Genomic DNA, 19287 nt, shown 5'->3' on the forward strand with positions numbered 1-19287 from the left:
CGTGGTTGCCTTACGGAAAGTAGGTCGGGGGCTCAAAGTTCATCTCTATGGTTATCTTGCAGACGGCCACACCACATACGTACGTACATATGTACGTGCATGGTGCGTGCGTCTCGCATTGTAATGATTCTCTTCTCTTCAGATAAAAAATTGCATGGTTTTAGAGTCCCCTGGCCTCACAAAATGTAATGTGTTGAAAATGCAAAAGACCATACTTAACATACAAACTTAATATTTTAAACTGTATTCAACAGTGTTCAAGGAGATTTTGCTACAACTAACGTTAGGAATTAAGCCAGTCTTTTTTGTGCGATTCGCCCGCGCCTTTGGGCATCATAACTGCAAAACAACGAGGCCTCACTGTCTTTACACTGTCAGACTGTACGTGTGACGTAGGATTTGTCCCTGTCAGAAGTTTGTAGCAATGTCCATCATAGGTCAGAAACCAGAAGTGAAACTGTGGGATGAGATTTGTAAAGGTATGTAGCAGTAAATAGAAGTAACGTAAAATTGTTTAGTAATTAGTGAGTTTTATTGATGTTAATTGGCGAAATGACGAGCATCAATTGCATATCCAGTTTCCGGACGTACTTTACCAACTGCATGTAGGCTAGAATGGGTAGGCTAATTAAAGTTGTACGGTCCAGAACTGATACTTGATAGGTCAGTTGATTCACTACACGCCTTAGGTCTGTCCCAGAAAAAGCCTTACCCAAATTTAAGCTATTAATGTATTATAAGGCCCCTTACCTAAATTAAGCCGTCACAAACAGTATCATACGGACTTGTCATCAGCAAATCCGGCTTAAGCCGCTGCTCAGGATCATGGCCATTCAGAACCTAACCAAGGGCCCAGACCTGTGAATATGGCAGTGCATGGCGGTGGTAAACACCATTACGCTTAGATGCCATTCCAGAACTTTCAAAATTCCGGCCATGCAGGCAAAACATTTTTTGATTGAGTCTTGAAATGTAACAAGCACCTGCCTGTGTCAACATCTCCACGTTGACAGGTCTAGCAAGGGCAAACCCTGGAATAAGCCCTGCCCACTCGATCACCACTGCACTCGTGGACAATGAAGCCTAACCCACATTTCTCTCCCATGGCACACTGCAACTTCCAGTCCCGGGTGTCATGTGCATACAGACCTGTCAGATGTTTAATTGTTCATACATGTGACATCATACACGTTGGATGTCACAATGTGATTGGTCAGAACAGCATGGGACAGGGATATAATGGATTGGCCTATTTTAAAGAAAGCATTCTAAAGCAGACTCTGACCGTCATTGCAAATTGAACATTTCCCAAAGGTTTTATATGGTGTCCACCTGTTGAAGACTTTTTGCACAAAGGGCACATTGTAGCTTTTAATTTTGAAAAAATTGTATACATGGAAACATTATAACAACTTTTGCTGTTTCTTTTTTGGCAGAATTTGCCTTGATGAGACCACCCTTTCCGAAGGATGACGATCAAGGCTCAGTTACCACAGATATCACTGAATTCAGGCCAGAAGCTCACTCCCCAGTTATGTTTGGCCACATGGCTGAACGGGTGGAAGTAGACAGCCTGGCTGCTGATGACTTTGACCCAGCCAGCTCCCATCCTGCGTGCATAGGCTACACCATGCTGGAGAGACAAGCCAAGCGAGACACACCCCCTCCCCCTACACCCCCACCACGAGAAACATGTAGGTACCTCTCTGAGCCCCCCCCCAAAATAAAAAATATGTGCACATTTGTAGATAACTATACATATAATTGTCCTGAAGCCATTGATATTCTCCCGAGTTGTACTCATGGCTAGCATTTGCTTCAGTAGATTGAATCCGTGAATTTTGAGGTCTAAATTAAACTTGTTCAGAGATATGGCCCAAGATAGTCTGTCAGGACCTCAAAAGTGGGTAGTTTTCAAAGGAGTGATGTTGTTTGACTGTTTCTTGAGAATAGCAAAAGTTGCTTCCACATTTAAAAGCAAAAAACAGAAAAACATCTGGTCTTCAAATATTTCCATATCTCTTCGCTCTTTTTGTGTTGTTCGTTTTTTATTGCAAAGTACTGTGGAAAATAAAGATTTGTGACGTGCAGCTTTGAATATTCACTCGTGTTGTATTTCTTAGGTATGCCTCGAGAGTATTTAGAACACTACATCTTCCCAGTTCTTCTTCCAGCTTTGTTAGCGATGCTAAAACAAGCCAAGAAAGAGAAATGCTTCGAAGTAAGCCATATTTATGTTTGTAGTGGCTTTGATCGTTCCTGCTTTAATTTACTGTATCATTTACTTCCCTTGTGTTTCCGCTTCATCTCATTTCTTTTTGTTTTGTTTATTCTGTTTTTTCATTGAAGTGCAGCATTAGTTTGGACTATGTTTTTGTTTCAAAAGTGTTTGCTGAATAGTGGCAGTTGACAAAAGTGACAATTGAACGACCAGTTCCTGAAGCAGCCATGTTTTTCATTTTTGCAGAGGAAAAGGTTTCGATTCAATGGTTGTGACTATTTGACTGAGTATTTGTGGAGGTGAGTGTGATTGTCATGGCACGGTCATCTTTTTTGGCAATCCTGAATTGTTTTCGAAACAGACTTTCTACATGAAGGCATTAATCCAAACCTCATTCAAAGCATGCGACAGGGATAAGGAGTTCTTGAGGATTCACTCATTCAATACGGGCGATTCAGAATAGTGCGCCACCAAGAGTCTGCAATGTGTTGGCCAATCACAATGCGCGAAATCTGTTGACCAATGCGCGTTCGGAAAGGGTTGACAAATTTCGCGCGTTGTGATTTGCCGACGCGTTTCAGACTCTTGGGGCTGCACTATTGTGAATGGCAGGTTTTAGCAGGTGATGACAAAGAAATGAAGACAACTCGTCAGATGAGAAACATTCTCATAGACATTTTGATCAATCGGTTCTATTAATGCAGACACAACCCCAAGTATACAGGCAGAGAGTCAGACCAGCTAGAAGATATTCCATTCGTCAAGAGGATCCTTGCCGACCAGTAAGATTAAAGTTCATTGGTAGCATCAGGCCCAGAAAGCCAACCAGTGAAATGTGTACGCCTACACTTTTTAGTGCTAAATGTCCCAAAACACAGTGCGGCAGCATGTTCAGTATGGTAACCAGTATGGTTTTTCAGTGGTGTGCAGAGGGAAAACTTTACAAGTGCTTGTAACAGAGTCACCTGCGAGTGAAAAGTATAAGACCTTCTTCAAAATGAGTCCCTTCAAAATGAAATCTGGCTGGTATTGCACTAAAAAGATATCAACTTCACTCAACAAGGTACACTCAGGGGTTTTTGTTCTTTTTTACTTTTTCTTGAATGAAACGGGCCATTGAGCATTCCTGGAGCCATTAGCGATTACGGGCAGCATACCTGTAGCTTTTAGTTGACTTTACCTGTCTTTTTTTCTCTCCCCTCCACCTCCTACAGCCCCCGCCCACCCCTCCCCTTGTCGCTGATATGGACAGAGCATGAAGCAGCAGTCGTCATCCAGTCATTCTACAGGGGATTCAAGGTAAACTGGCAACATCCAAGCCATTGTTGGGCCCATCCTGTCCACATCGCTCCTCAATCCTTGGGTTTTGATAGGCTTTCTGGCAAACCTAAAGGCGATTTGGGTAAATGCATTTGGGACAACTTGGAGCTACACGTTCTGAAGCATCGGCCCTGATTGGCAATGGGTGTGGATGGTGCATGCTTCATCACCACACAGTTTAAGTTAGCCCACTTTACTACGGCTTTACATGCATACATCAGTCAAGAGTTTTTATGAGCATTCAGCTCAGACTGCTTTTTTGCCGTTTTCAGTAGGTGTGAATATGTACCCCATTGAACCACTCAACAACCTATTGAGTACCTAAGTGTGACGCATTTTGAACCAGGAAGTGTAGTGCAAATGTATGGAGTACGCGGCCGTTGGTTCACGCACTGGTTTTCATGTTAATGGCTTTCCTAAGCTTGATTGTATGCGCAACGTATTCACTTCACTTTAATGTCACATTATTATGTTTAAGCTGCAATAGTGTAATTGGGCCTTGCTAGCCATGAATGTGTAATAAAACATGAATGAATGATTCTCTGTATTGCAGCAACTTTAAGTATTACAATAGGACAAAGAAGATTGCCCTTATGTTTTTCAATTTCTGTGAGATTTAGAAGTGCCCAGCAGGTATGACTGCTTTTGACATTTACGTCGCCAATATTATCTCTGTCATATCCTATCACAAAACTTTGTCTACCGATCAGGTTTTTTTCTTTCCAATGTTCATTTGCTCCATGCAAGATTTGGAATCTTTTCTTTTTCCTTTATACCTGAAAGGTGAGAAAGGAGGAACACATCCAGGAACTTCGCCAGTGGCAGCGAGAGTGGCGTGACGAGAATGCCGACATCAAAGTCAAGGTGGAAGACTTCTGGAAGGAACACGAGCCCGGTTCCGAGCGGGGCAGCGCCAAGAAGGTGCGGGACCACAAGAGCCACAGCGCCAGGTATCCGGCCTGCTACAGGCTCCGGACTTGGAGTCCGTCACCAGAACGGAGTTAATGGCACACGTGACAGCACGAGATCCACAAAGTTAACGATGCTGCCCAAAGCGTCCTTGCCGCTCCATGTACAGTCTGTGGCCAAATGACAAGGACGCTGGGATGTATGCATGCGACCTTATAATATTAAATTGACTTCAGTGCTAAGAGAGCATAATACATGCATACATAGGAGTTGTTGAGGGCATAAAGCCTGAAAAGTATGTATGTTTACGTTTTATTATCACACCTGATTTACACTTCTACGATTCCATTTCATTACAAATTTCAGTCAAATATAAACTATTGTGTGTTCACTGGGCTCATGCTTTCTGTGTTAATGCAAGACCAGTAGCCATTTTTCAGACCAATAGAAACTTTACTCTGAGGTTGGACTGGAGTCATTTGCCCTTTGTCAAATATGTTATTTTTCTTTTGAAAATAGTAATTACATCAGGCCAAGATGAACATATTTAAAGGTACATTCACGTTTGTACCTAAAAATGGCAATTACAGTGTCATGTATATACACCCCTTAAAACAGTCACCGTTCATCAATACACCACCTCAAAATTGATAGTGAACAAAATTTTTCCATTGCTTAGCAAGTTAAATGCCAGCCCTTGGACTGGGTACACGCAGAATCATTCCGTCTAGTGCTGGTTTGCAGTAAATGGCACGTAACCACAACTGCGGGATAGAAATTCCTGCTTTGTACCCGTTAATATTAAGTAAGATTTTGGGAATTAGAAACACCAACCACGTGTACAGAGAGGTACATGTGCTGTGAAGTGGTGATAGTCACTTGTACGTACACAATTGTAAAAAGTGTATTATTTTGAGGGTTTTTGAAGTTTGCAATAAATGGAATTGACTTGCTGGAGAATTTACGTGTACTTGTTTATTTATATCTTCTGAGGGTATGTCAAAAGTCCACGTATACAAAGGTCAATGGATTTGAATTTTGTTACTATTAAACAATGTTAACTTTTACCCCCAAACTTTTTAAAATAAAAAAAAAAGAACTCCCTGAACTCCCACAATTTGGCTCTCTTTGTAACCTATTTAGTACATGGTAGATGGAAAAGAACACGTAGACTGATGTGCACCATATGCATATGATGCACTACTCATAAAATACGTACTGTACACTCTCTGAGCATAATATGTACATGAATATATGACATGTCGTTCTACGTGTCCTTTTCTGTCTACCTTTTAGTACAGTCACTGATGGGTGAGGCTGCCACTTCTTTAAATTCAATGAATGGCACTGTAAGAGGTTCAGTTTAAACAAAATATTGTTAAGCATCTGGAAGTAAACTGAACAACATGATTTTTGTGTTCATGCAACTGAAAATTCAATGCTGTTTACACAGTCCCTGAGATGAATGGAACCATTAAGCATGGACTGTCGGTAAGCGCCATCCTTTGATGATGAATGTAAACCATTCAGTATGTACTATTAGAGAGTGCTTCATGTGACTTTTTGCCAGTATGCTCTGCAGTGCCCTCAAAAGTTCTTGCATGTAGCCATTAACACATCCAGTTTTTCTCAGTGGCTGCCTTACTCATGGTGTGTGGCAGTAATGATGTGATTGGCTGTGACAAAGCCGATGCACAGCACAGCCCACAGTAACACAATCACCACCCAAGCTTTGTGCTTGAAGGGAGATCTGTGCTTGTTGTTCCAGTTCTGCCCAAACAATTTTTCAGTCTTCTTGCGGCCACAATATACCAGAAATGCAGGGATGACGTACTGAATGCCGGCCCCTGCATAGGACCCTGTGTAACCCACAAGCTCTGTCACATTGGTGGTGATGAAGGCAACGATTATGCCCGGCAGCAAGGCTAGTAAGGGGAAGACAATGCGGTCCACTGCCCACGGGTAGGGCCGACCCTCTCGGGCAAAAAGCATCTTGAGATTGTTCCGCAGGGTGATGGCTATGATGGGGAAGTTGGTGCTGAGCGTGAAGACGGGGAACAGCCCGATGAAGTACTGGACGGGCACCACCTGGGTGGCCACGCTCCCGCTGCCGAAGAAGTTCAGTGTGTAAATCTCCTGTATGCTGCGGGTACTGAAAGTAAAGATGGCTGTGAGCGAGAGGAGCAGGTAGAAGCCTAAGATAAGAGCGTAGTCTCCAGCCAGGAGCGCCGAGAGGCGGTTCTTCCTCTTGATGGGCGTGACCATGGAAGGCAAAGAGTGGTGGCACATGAAGGAGTAGACGCACACGCCGAAGAAGTTGGGGATACTTTCAAAGGCTCCCACCGCAATCGGGTCACCTTCGCCCTTGCCATTACCGAGGACAATGAGCGCCAGGACGATCATCATGGAGAACGCTGCAAAAACCGACAATTGATGTATCAAATTTGTATTCGAGAGGTGGAAATAAGGCCGTGTTAATTCTCACATGATTTCTGGGAAAATGGGATTGTCTTACCGAGCCACCTAAGAAAGGTTGTGAGAAGCTGCAGGTACTTGGTCTTCTGAACATTGAAAAAGGCAAATATGCCCAGCGCAACACTAAAAAGGCTCTGAAATTAAAGACAGACAAGAAATCGTTGCTTGTTTTACAACAAACCTGAGCAAACAATTAAGTACCATCAAGTAGCATTCATGATGTCATTTGGTCAGAACTTCAATCCTACTCCTAACCCTAATCCCCTTGGGTGTATGCAAAATAATATTGAAATTGGAGGATTTGGGACTTTTAGGTTCATTAGAACTGAAACTGACAGGTTTCTTTGGAGTAAATTATTCAACTAGAAAGAAAACTGCACCACAGTTCCACTGACCCTTCACGCTGTGCATTTATCACTAACATGCATGAACAAATTCTGTAAACTGAAGGGTTTATTTCCAAAATGACATATATCCATTTGAAAAACATGCAATGAATCCGCAATTATGTGTCCCTGAACTTCTTTTTCATTTTTGACTCATTCAAGTTGTGTTTAGCTGTCTTAAAGTTCCAGACACTGACTGCAGTGCAGACAACAGAAAGAGGGTGGGATTCTGAAAGATACCAAAAATGGTGCTTATCGCATTTTGGAAATAAATTCTACATTTATAGATACTGCATTTTACAAAGGATAATTTCAGTTGAAGACCATGGGGTTCAATTCCTTTTGTTAAGCAAGTCAGGCAAAAATGTTGCGACAAAATTTGTCCCCTGCGAAAATTTTGGTCCCCACAACATCCAGGTTTCAACAACTATGAAGTCTCCACAACTTCAGAACAAGTAGGCACATTTGTATTTAAACCAAAGAATGAGTTTAAACAAAAGTAAAACAATCTCACCAAATATATTCTGTAGACATTAATTCTGGTTATATCAGCACCGTCCCAGCAAGGGTCATCATCGTGTGCTGAGGAGTTCTCGGGTTTGTACGTACTGCAATGGAAGGAAAACCTCTGGTGTTTAACTTTGTATACCTCGTCATGGCCCTCGAATGGTACAGGTGCAAAGATGGATCGTTAGGTGTGGGCACATCAGCTTAACTGTTGCCTAGAACAGGGTAATGTTCCTTTGGTGTGGACTACTGTTGACTGTGGACTACCAGGGATGGTATTGAGAGATGAAGAGAAGTCCATCAAAAATCTAGCAAAGGCGTTATCTGCTGTGAGTTGAAGTGCACCCTCACCGGCAAAGGAGAGACAGGCTGGTGGGAAGTTTTCAACTAAGTTTACATATGATTGCATGAACCTGTACTCATCGCTCGCGCCCCACGTCTCATGTGCATTAACCTGTGCACTCACACAGTGGCTGAGTTCGGGCGGCTTATTCTCAGATGTTCACGAACAGCTCGATTTGCTGTTCGTGGGTCGGCCGCTCGAACGCCGGGAACGTACAACCGGATATCAGTACTAGTTATTTGTAGCATGCAAGCAACATGGCGGCGTCCTTGCGCATTCTTCAAGAGCTAATGTTTGGATTATTGGGCTAACTTCTTTTCCATTAAAAATCACTTCTCTCATGGAAAATTATTGTTAATTTTGGAAAACTTTCCATTGTCTCCAGCTTTGTAAGCCATCTCGATGGTTTTTGCAGCTTTTCAATCAAATCAAATCTCACGAGTTTTTACGTGTGTTCGTGTAAAACCCTGACGAGGAGGTGGTGTGTGAACCTGTTCTTGGGTCATGTTCCCGCCGTTCGAGTGCGAGAACACGAAACTCGTGTCAAGAACAGCCCACCCGAACTCGACCAGTGAGTCCCCACCAAAGGAACTTCACTTTCAATAAAACATGCTCTCTCTTGTACCTGCTTGGAGTGGACAATTGCTAATGAAAACAAACGAGTTTGACTATAAATTTGAGGTCCAAAAGTCACATTTTCATGTTTGGTTACACTTGACTGGTGTAGGTTAAAGTGAAAGTATCATTAAAATTGATCTAAAACTTTTTTGTTTGTTGGGCAAGTAATCTGCATGGAAATTATCAAAAGTGTTTACTTACAAAATTATATGTCAGGTGTGACAGGAACATGAAAAAAACTAGACCCCAAGTTTATAAAATGACCAAAATGGCTTTGGGGGGACTTTTAGCAGCTAATAATAGGAGAAGTCTCTCCCAAATGGCTGCGTGAATCTTGCCATCAGTCCTTTCTTACAAATAGGAAAAGGTTTTATAAAAACCTGAAGGACCAGACGTTTAAAACTCAAGAAATTCAGGAGTAATAAAAACTCCCCAAATCATGAAAAAATCCTCATTGTTCACATCCCTGTAATGCATAATGTTCACTGATAAACCATGCCCAGACTCAAGATGGCAAGATTCCAGGTTATTGAGACTGAATGCAGGTTGTGTGTACCCTGGAAGCTTGCAATCAGTCATGCACTTGGTTTTTTTCAAGTCCTCTGCATGCTGTGCATATGTAAGATGATTAACATTTCAGCACAGAAGGTGTTTACACTTTCCTCTTTTCAGTAGGTCACACTGCAACTAGGACAGTATAAAACAGCCCAAGGGAAATGCAAGCAAATGAAACAGATTACTAAATCCCATATCATTTAGTTTTTTCATTTTTGTCACAAATAACAATCTGGCATATTTCCAATCAGTGCCTCGGTGCAATCCTTCTCGATACAAGTCAACTGAAATCCACCTGGTTGCCTCAGTGGGAATTGAACCAGATTTGCACTTGCAGAAAGAGCCAGAAACTCAAACAAAAGGCAGAATGTAAAGGAATGCCAAGCCTGATTGGCGATGAGTACCCAACATCCCTCTCCACCCTGCTGTTAGAGAAGAAAATTCATTCCTTACCAGGTTATATTCCTGAGTGAGGTTGGCACTGTGACTGCATAAATGGCCAGGTCACCGTACAGGTAGATCGCCATGCAGAGGTAGAAGAGATTTACGCCAACTGTGCAAGATAACCAGGCCAAGATGGTACTGAAACCATTTACTGAATGTCAGAGGGGATTTCAACAGTTGGGGAGCACTGACTTAAATTAGGTCCAACAAACATGAATGCAGGTCATGGTTTTTTGCTGGAGTATCCTTATAATGCCTTGAAGGCAACATTCAAGACAACGAACGAAACATCCTGCCAAACTTGACCCAGCTATGAGTTCAGTTTCTGTGGCCACAGCATACAAAATCAATGTGTGTGATCAACCCAGTGGGATTTGAACCCAAGCCAACATAATGAGACCCGTATGTTCAGTTACGTACTTTTATTGAAGAAAAGTGATGCCATCTTGGCCATCTCAACTCGCTCGGTGATTTCAAAGTAATCCTGGTGTTTCTTGTTTCTACATGCTACAATAAACAAAAGAAGTTGGACTCCTTCCTGAGTGACACTGATCATTTCAAAACATACAAAATTGTAAAAATAAATGTAGAATACGTACAATGTATAAAAAAGATTTGACAGAAATACAAAGATAAACCATCTTGCCTGTGTACTTTTATGAAGTCACTATCATTCTGGAATTTTGTATCCATCAATCTTTTTCATTCTTTGATTTTCCCAGTTTTGACAAAAATGGCAAACTCTTTGTAGGACTGGTAAAGTAGAGATCCAATCGCTTTTTAGTTAGCCCTAACCGCTAAGCATATTGTTTGGCTTACACAACTCAGTCCTACAAAATACCAAGTAGCAGTCTGAGCCTGAAGGACCTAGCGCTACAAATTACTTCTTCTGGCTAGGTTACTTCCATTGTTATTCGTACAAAGAACAATAAAGCCATGCATTCATAGTGCCACAGCACTGTATGGTACATGTACATTGTCTTTTCTATTGTATTTTATGGCTTCAGAGAACAATGCAGTCATGTCCTCTTACAAGCGACAGGGCTGAGTACTACATTTACTACAAGTAGTAATTTGTAGTATTAGGGTTACTATACATAGATATTTTGTTCAATTAAAGCCGAGTTGTGCTTTACCAGAGTGTAACTTACATGTACCTGCCACAGGTGGATGCAACAAGCTCTTCTTCTCGTCACTCTCTACTTCATGGAGATAGGGAGATTCCACAGTGTCCTGAGAACTGCTGGAGGAATCCTCTAACTGGAGAAACAGAAAAGTTCAGACCAGAAGTTCATCGGTCATATCTCTTCAGACAAGAAAGAGGAATGCCACTGGCTGTGTTTTGAACAGTTTGGGGTTGGTCAGAGTTAACTAATAACAATCTTAATTCCATCACTTGTTTTGCGTAAATGCATGGAAAGCGAGAGCACAGTGCAAACGTTATTTGAACCGCAGCATCTGGGCTGACTGAGAAGGAAAGGGAATGTTGAGGGACTGTATAGAGGGTTCAGCGATGCCTTCTCCTGCAGTCAGCCGCTTGCATGCTATCAATCAGTCCACCAACTGGGGTTTTGGGGAATATGTATACCCCAGTGACGTGCAGAACGTTCATCTTTTCCTGGGGATCCAGGAAATGTAGATGTGTTTAACCCTAACCACCAAGCATATTGTTTGGCTTACACTACTCAGTACTACAAAATTCCAAGTAATAGTCTGAGCCTGAAGGACCTAGCGCTACAAATTACTACTTCTGGCTAGGTTACTTCCATTGTTACTGGTACAGAGAACAATAAAGCCGTGCATTCATAGTGTCACAGCACTGTATGGTACATTGTCTCATCTATTATATCTTATGGCTTCACAGAAAAATAAGGTCATGTCCTCTTACAAGCGACAGGGCGGAGTACTACATTTTACTACAAGTAGTAATTTGTAGTACTACGTAGGGTGTGTTTGTTAGCATCCCCTACGCCTTCAGGCCATGGCATGAGGCCTAGTATTTGTAGGTCCTAAATGTGCTCTACCGTGTAATGTGGTTCTTTCAGTTATAATTCCTCTTTTTTTTTATACTTGAGATTTTTGCACCATACCTCACGTTGTTTCTCCTTGCGCTTGAATCTCATGACTGCATTTGCCGAGGCCATGGCTTCGACTACAAAGGTTACAGTCAGGAAGCTGGTAAGTTAACCATCAACATATATTGTTTAGTCACTGGATAAAAAGACAAGATCATGATGAAGCTGCATTTTAAGATACCTTTTCCATGGAGCCAATGCAAGTTGATTGCTCATCTCAAAATAAGACAGAAGAATGAGGACCTTTTCTTGAACTAATGACCCGTAATGAATTTGGGCCCAAAGTTCTTTGGCTTTATCAAGACATACAAGACATGCAGATTAGCTAATGGTCAGTCCACTCCACCGGACCAGTGCTGCACACATGTAAGTCATACACAAGTACGTCAAAACAAAGAACTTGCTCTGTGCATTTCTACACATTCATCAATCACGTCATCAGATAATCAGCAGGTGAAACAATCAAAACCCAATCTCCACCTTGCAGAAATTTTGAAGGTTATCCTACACATATGAGTGACACCATTTTTTTCTGCACTGCGATCCCCAATCTTCCAAATCTCTGAATATGGTGTCACTGAATTCAGCAAGGACTTACCTGGCGAAAGCCAGGATGGCAATAAGAGCTCCGCCCATGGCCCAGCCAGCCCTGGCAAAAGCTAGTGGCATGGTTAGGGCTCCAGTGCCTACAATCAGGTTGAAGACATAGATCATACCAAACTGCCAAGGATCAGAAACCAGTTGAAGGCATTATTTACCCAACAAGAGAAGACTCCTGGTCAGTGGAAATTTCAAGGGCAAATATTGATGAGACATGCAAGTTTACATGTTAGACATGTTGTCGTTACTCTTCCTCTTTTCCAACCGCTGGAAACAGGGAGGCTTGCAATGTGATCAAATTCAAGTTATATTGATCGAAATTTCTCTTTCACCTCGAAAAATATATATTTGGAAAAAGATCTATACCTGTACATCGATTGAAACCGTGAGCACAAACCCTATGAGATTGGTCTTTGTGTTGTGTGAATGCTCTCAAACTTTCTGTACCAAATGTTGACTTTTAGAGCATGCTTAACTTGTCTTCTGATGGATAATATCGCTGCTGGGAAAAACAGTGATGTCCCTGCACGGAATTCTTCCCCAGATTGTGCTGAGAATCTTGCTTAATAATGAAAAAGCGAATGAGCTTTGCTTGGTTCTAAATGTGTAAAGTGTTCCCAAAGATCATGGGAAAGAGTTCCATACACTTGAAACCCTGGGGCACAAACCCTATGAGACTGGTCTGAAAAATTTTAAGTGTTTTCCAATTAAACAACATGGATTTTTCCCTCCTAATTTGAACTTTTCTTGACTTGTTTTTGCTTTCTGACAGCTAACAGGTCACTGTAGTGTAGGGAATAAAATTTACTGGCGTCCGAATATATGGCATTATGGAACTCTTCCCAAGGTCATGTCTGGTGTGCTGAACAACCTATATGATCTGTCAATCGCACTGTGCTATATCTATTAAACCAGAAGGAAATCTTCAACTCATTTCCTGTTTTAAAAACAATTTACCACAATCATAAATTACAACAAAGTAAAGGTGATTAGCTGTTCACACAGAATGACATTACTGCAGTATACTGCCAATCAATTAAGGGGATTAAAATGTCCAAATATTGTATGCAGTGATCAGTGACTGAATGGTGAACCTGGAGTCCTCCATTTACAAGACTCTATTCTAGTCTAGAGTTTGGACCATACCTTGCCCAAATTTATGACACTAAAAATCCCTCGTGTAAACATACCACAAGCATGACCGGTACATTTCTTATAACATATCGCAATATCAATGTAACTATACATGTAAGTGTTTGATTAGGTACGTCATTCCTTTGTACAATGTAGGCCAATGCACTAACTCTGAAGCCTTGTCTCAGCGTTGGGCCGGCCAAACAGCAATTGACAGCAGTATCCCCCCCCCCGCACCCATTGCCAGGCCCATGAACATGCCGAATGGCATACAAAATACAAGCTACACATCAAACAGGTAAAGATTCTTACCACAGGAGAATACAGCTCGCCCGTTTCCGTAAGTCCACTGCTGGCCATTTTTCTGACTTTTTTTCACCCAGGAAACAACATCTACGGAGTTTTATTCGAATGTGAATGTGCTCTAAAGTCCAGGAAGTGAAGTGTGTAGGCTAAGCATTGTTTTGTTCAGTAACTCGTGACTCGAGGGCGCCCTCTTCTGGACGCAAAAAGTAAACAATGTTCAGTCAACTAATATTCTGAAAAATTATCTTTCTCGTTTGTTTCATTCTTTATTTTCAGGTGAAGATAGAGAAAATACCCAAACACTTTCCTCACAGTAAGCCACAAAAAAGAAGCAGCGCTCAATCAGAAAATATTTTGCCCAAAAGTTAAAACCCAAAGATATTCACCGAGGAACAAGTTCTCACGGTATAATCTTCAGGCTTTGAAAACGCTCAGATTCACTAGCCATCGTGACGTCCATTCAATTCTAAAGAAAAATTAATGTTTTAACTGTACGCTCTTGAAGAGGAAGGCTATCAGGGCCCACTTGTCGTTGAAGACAGATCACTTTCTTATAGCCATATTCCAGGGCTGCCAACTCTTCAAGTTGCATTAAAAGATCAAACTAAATTCTAACAGTTGCCAGCTGCTATCACGAAAAATCACTTAAGATTGAACTGATCAATTGCTTATAATTTTCCACTGAGCCATCAAACTATCACAAAAAACTAAATCAACTTAAATATCCTCTGCAGGCCAACATATTTGCAAAAGAAATTAGCCCACATTTCCCTTGAACAGCTGTAATTTCAGTTATCAAAGTTTACCTAACTTTCCACCAAACCAGCAAATGGTGTAAGATAACGGCTTTCTCATGAGGAATGAACAATTTCCTCAGCAACTGTTACATTATACAGTACATGTATGTTATGTGAATAAAAACATATAAGTTGTTTTAAAATGGACTTTCAGATCCTACGAGCCATTTATTGTAAGCCCTCCCCTTGCACCACTCCCTTGCCAATGCTCATTATCAACTCAATGCTGGCAACCTTGCAATACTCTACAAGGAACAAGTGCATAACACGATCAATCAGTTTATAAATACCAGTATCCATTTATTGAGACAATCAAATGAGCAGAAAACTTGAGCTCCACTCCTCATCTCCCTTTCTCACTTAGCACTGGAGGGATAACCCATATCACACTAGTTTAACCTGACCGTGTTCCTACAGAAATTCTAAGAATCCTGTCAACATATCCAGCTTATCAGACAAATTTAAAACTCCAGTGACTGAGTCTTTGAACTGCTCCAAGTCATTTCCATGTCCTTCCACACACATAATTAATTTCATGTCCTTTCCCCAGCAGCAACTGTGCCCCTCCCCTCATTTGAAATCTTGAAAAATACCCAACATATGCATAGACCACAGTTCATCGGCTTTCAGCACCCCCATGAATAACTGTGCTCCCTCAGGAATTTCATGTAAGTCATGCTACTGGTTGGGTGCTCCTATGCAATGACATATGTGCAATCTGAAATTGGTGCACAAGACAATACAAAAACTATCGCCCTTTAATTGGTCAAATACAAAGAGTTTTAAAATCATCCCAACTCTGTAGAAGCACACAGCTTGATGTTATTTTGAGCACAAGAAACTAATTCAAACACAGACACATGCCACAGCCAACTCTGCCCTTATGGGCAGCCATCTACTCAAGGATAGAGAAAAAAGTTGAGGCAAAGTGCCTTGCTCAAGGACACGCATCATAACCTTGTTGGCTGGACTTTGAATTCAAAATATGTTGAATTGTCTTATATTTCTTTGTTTGATGCAAGACTACACTGACATCAAGTTCTCATCAACATTGGATGGTCTGGTTCATGTCCCTTGGCCTTCCTGTAGGCCAAAATGGCCGTCTCTCGAGTCCGGTCAAAGTTCCGCTTCTCAGCATTGGTCATGTGTTTCCTCTTCTTCATCTTTGCTGCTGTGTGGTCTTGGGAGGTTCCTTCCGTCCTGTTTGGCCTCTTGGTGGCTTCCCTTCGCTGGTTACTTTCAGAGGACTGCTGCTGTAGCATGGATTTCAGGAGAAGCTGTCTCTTGCCAGGCTACATGGAGGAGAGAGAGACAGTTTATTTCTCAATTCTCAGGATTACTGGCAGACTTTATGTTTGCCAAGGACAAGTAAGGCTGTGGTCTAGTCCATTGCAAGCCCCTGCAAGTCTATCACAAGTCATCTAGTCTTAGGTCCAGTCACCCATTCCTATGTCACTGGTTCATCTTACTACATGTGACTGAGCCTGGGGCTGGACTTGTGACTACACTAATTTACAGAGTCTCTCCTTCATCCGGAGCATCAAACCAGGGACTAGAGCAAAGCGGTGGCCAGTTATCATGACTCTCGACTTTTCATGGGCGATTCCATTGGGTTCTCCAACAATGTGCTTGAGGCTAAGTCTAACTTCCTTGTTCATTCTATGCCAGGTACTGTACATACGCAATAATTTAGTGACATGCACATGACTCACTTTCATATAATAAATGGACCTAAAGAAAATCGGGGTCATAATAAGGGTCTAAAAATGACATCTGAGATGATGAGCTGCACGCCCTTGGAACTGTAGGCCAAGTTGGAGAGATTTCCTGCTGGGATTAACATCAACAATGATAACAAAAACATACACAGAATGTGAGTCTCTTGGAGTAACATACCTTGTCTGTTTTGACGTTGCCCTTTCGTGGTTTAGCTGAAAAGACTGGCGGGGCTGACACAACCTCCCCGAACTCAATATGATCTAGGAAACAGAACCATTGAGTTGAGTTTGATGAGAACCATTTTTTGTGATCAGCAAAAATCAACTTTCTCTTTCATTGTCCAAGAAAGCAAGGAAATTCTCTGTGAAGACATAATTCACGTCTATTGTCAATTTGGTGATGAAGAAGGTGAAGTATTCTGAAGGAAGAGCTGAAGTACCTTTGTAGAAATCTTTCTCTTCTTTGTCCAGTGTCTTCTCAAAGTCCCTGCCTTTAATCCTCTGTTGCAGTACGGCAAATCTCCTGCACACACACAAAGACCGTTCATTCCGACATTAATTGGTTGCGTGTACTCACAGCAGGTGCAGCAGCACAAAACATGTGTAAATTTGGTGAGTTCCCACCAAAGGACCCTCTCTTGTTCCAGCTTGGAGCAGCTTGTGCGCCCAGCCAGCTGATTCAATTGCAACCCAACGTCTCTACAATCACCACACAACCTCCCACCCCCCAATAAAAAAACTCACTCTTTCCTCTTCCTGAGTGCTTGCTCTGTCTTGACCCTTTTGTTCTTTGTCATGTCGTCACTCTCCAGCTTGGACCTGACTTCGTTCAGCTTCTTCTCAGCGTTGGAGCCAACTCGTTTCATAAAGTGACCATGGGATTCTCCTGGCCGTCTCTCAATAGAACCCACCCTCTGTGCAGCTGAAAATATGAATGGACCTGTTTTACACAGCTTTGGATTTTGAACACGAACAAAACCAAACTTGGCCAACTGACCTACTGGAATTTAACAGAGAATAAATTACATGGAATGAACTTTTCCACATCTTCCCAAAACAAAATAAACCAAAAACAAAATGATAAAACAAACTGCCTGAAATGGTATTATCTAGGCAACCATTGAATCCTCAAATAGAACCCGGCAATGACATGTAAAAGCCAACAAGCACCAACTTCAACTAAAAATGTTTTGTTCACTTCTCAACCCAACAAGGCAGAATAAAAACTGTGACCCACCATCCCAAAACCAGGCTGGGGTAGGTAATGGTGATGTTTGAAACTAAATTTCTCCCCTTGCTGTTAATTTTCACACTCCAAGTGATTAATGGTGCAAAGTTTGTCCTCGGAAAGCTTCGGTATTTATAGACAGAGAGAGTTGTGAAATTTTTCATGTTCATCTGGTGTCAAGGCAATAGCGAAGCCTTAAGCCTCCTTTGACATGTTTGAGCATGGTGAGTCACAAATTGCCTGCCACGACTGCCCGGATTTGTCCATAGAAGCTCACAGCCTTTGTATGTGTGATTTTCAAGCTCCTTAGGTCATGACCTTACCATTTTTCTGTCTCTGCTCAGCCATTTTGGTAGCAGCCAGCATGTTTTTCAGACTTCTTGGTACTTCCTGATTGCAGACATTCTTTGGAGGTCTGTTATATTCCTTCTCTTTCCTGTCCAAAACACATAAAGGAACAAAGAATGTCACTCTGGAAAAGATTCTCTTCCCTTTTTTGTCCAGGAAAAAAAGAGAACAGAGAAAGGGCTCATCTATACAACTTGTATGTTTGTGATTGTTATAGACCACAATGGAAATGAGTTTTCCCATTTTTTGGCGTTATCCCTGCTTTTCCCAACAACTGTTTTGGAGAGACTTCCGTATAGGCCTTCGGACAACACTTTGCACAACCGGTTGTAGGTCAACTTGACCATTTGCCAACTCGACTCCTGACCAACTCGACCGTTGAACCAACTCCTCCGTTGACCAACTAGACTTCAAAGTCGAGTCAACTCAACCATTTACCAACTCGTCCGTTTGCCAACTCGACCACATGATTAATACATGGGTTTATTAGACAAACTCTTTCCTTGAAAAATAGATATCAAAAGGGGAAAAATAAAGATCGGTTCCGGATCGCAAAAAATATGGATGCTAATTTTGGCTCAATGAACCCACGAAATCAACTGAAATGCAATCAATAATTGAACTTGTACCAATGAGATACTCCAAATTAATTTTCCCAATTTGAGAAGAAGCATGCACAAACGAACCCCCAAAATCTGTCACCACACTGTGCGCATGCACAGATCACATCACGCACAGTGAAACCATGGAGGTATCCATGGTGAAACGAATTACACGCGCAATCCAGAACTAGGAAAAATGCGTTCCTTCTAAATCTATGCCCTGTCCCTGTTGCACCATTTGCACGGTCGAGTTGGTTGAGAGTCGAGTTGACCTTTACGTTTGAAGGTACAATGGCCGAGTTGGTCGACGGTCGAATTGGTCGAGAGTCGAGTTGACTCGAGTCGAGTTGGCAAACGGTCGAGTTGACCTGACACCTTGCACAAAATATAGGGCCTAGTTATTAACCTACACTAGACCCATGCGGTTAACTTACGCCAGTAATAATGCCCTCCTTTTTCCAGTACAGAAGGGATCGATGGCTTTAACTTTTTTGTGTCTTGATTTCGGCATGATTCTGTTTCAGGCCTCCACTAAAAAGACCACTAAAACACCAATGTCACCATTAATATCACTTTATCGGTAAAAGAACTGGAGCTGGCGCTGGAGTGTTTCTCTTCTAGAGCCGAGCACATGCAGCAACACTCTCGGCTAGCTACCCTGGCTCTGCATGATTAGCCTATACGTGCGCAAAGAAGTCTAG

At 42.0% G+C, this 19287-nt stretch overlaps 3 protein-coding genes across 5 annotated transcripts; 1 reads left to right on the forward strand and 2 right to left on the reverse strand.

The window, feature by feature from the left end:
- The first annotated feature begins 48 nt into the window (after positions 1-48).
- iqck (IQ motif containing K) lies at positions 49-5410 on the forward strand. The gene is made up of 7 exons (XM_022239857.2): positions 49-479; positions 1437-1694; positions 2124-2221; positions 2468-2520; positions 2926-3003; positions 3436-3520; positions 4325-5410. Exons 1-7 carry the CDS (start codon positions 425-427, stop codon positions 4544-4546), a joined length of 849 nt encoding a protein of 282 aa, XP_022095549.1. The 5' UTR covers positions 49-424; the 3' UTR covers positions 4547-5410.
- tmem104 (transmembrane protein 104) lies at positions 5411-14062 on the reverse strand. 3 transcript variants are annotated; one of them, XM_022239854.2, is made up of 9 exons: positions 13900-14062; positions 12452-12573; positions 11869-11953; positions 10936-11038; positions 10199-10285; positions 9788-9887; positions 7826-7919; positions 6966-7059; positions 5411-6864 (listed from the first exon to the last, which is right to left on the reverse strand). In XM_022239854.2, exons 1-9 carry the CDS (start codon positions 13945-13947, stop codon positions 6092-6094), a joined length of 1506 nt encoding a protein of 501 aa, XP_022095546.1. In that variant the 5' UTR covers positions 13948-14062; the 3' UTR covers positions 5411-6091. The 3 variants fall into 3 exon arrangements, with proteins under 3 accessions (XP_022095546.1, XP_022095545.1, XP_022095547.1); XM_022239853.2 differs by having other exon boundaries at positions 10930-11038; XM_022239855.2 differs by having other exon boundaries at positions 10930-11038; positions 12452-12539; positions 13900-14055.
- Positions 14063-14965: 903 nt separating this feature from the next.
- LOC110981898 (coiled-coil domain-containing protein 137-like) lies at positions 14966-19241 on the reverse strand. The gene is made up of 6 exons (XM_022239910.2): positions 19021-19241; positions 17960-18072; positions 17153-17330; positions 16849-16931; positions 16587-16669; positions 14966-15982 (listed from the first exon to the last, which is right to left on the reverse strand). Exons 1-6 carry the CDS (start codon positions 19095-19097, stop codon positions 15725-15727), a joined length of 792 nt encoding a protein of 263 aa, XP_022095602.1. The 5' UTR covers positions 19098-19241; the 3' UTR covers positions 14966-15724.
- Between the last annotated feature and the right edge of the window lie 46 nt (positions 19242-19287).

This window comes from Acanthaster planci, linkage group LG07 (assembly GCF_054643075.1).
Source record: "Acanthaster planci isolate LZ-2023a linkage group LG07, COTS_SCS, whole genome shotgun sequence".
Classification (NCBI taxonomy): Eukaryota; Metazoa; Echinodermata; class Asteroidea; order Valvatida; family Acanthasteridae; genus Acanthaster; species Acanthaster planci.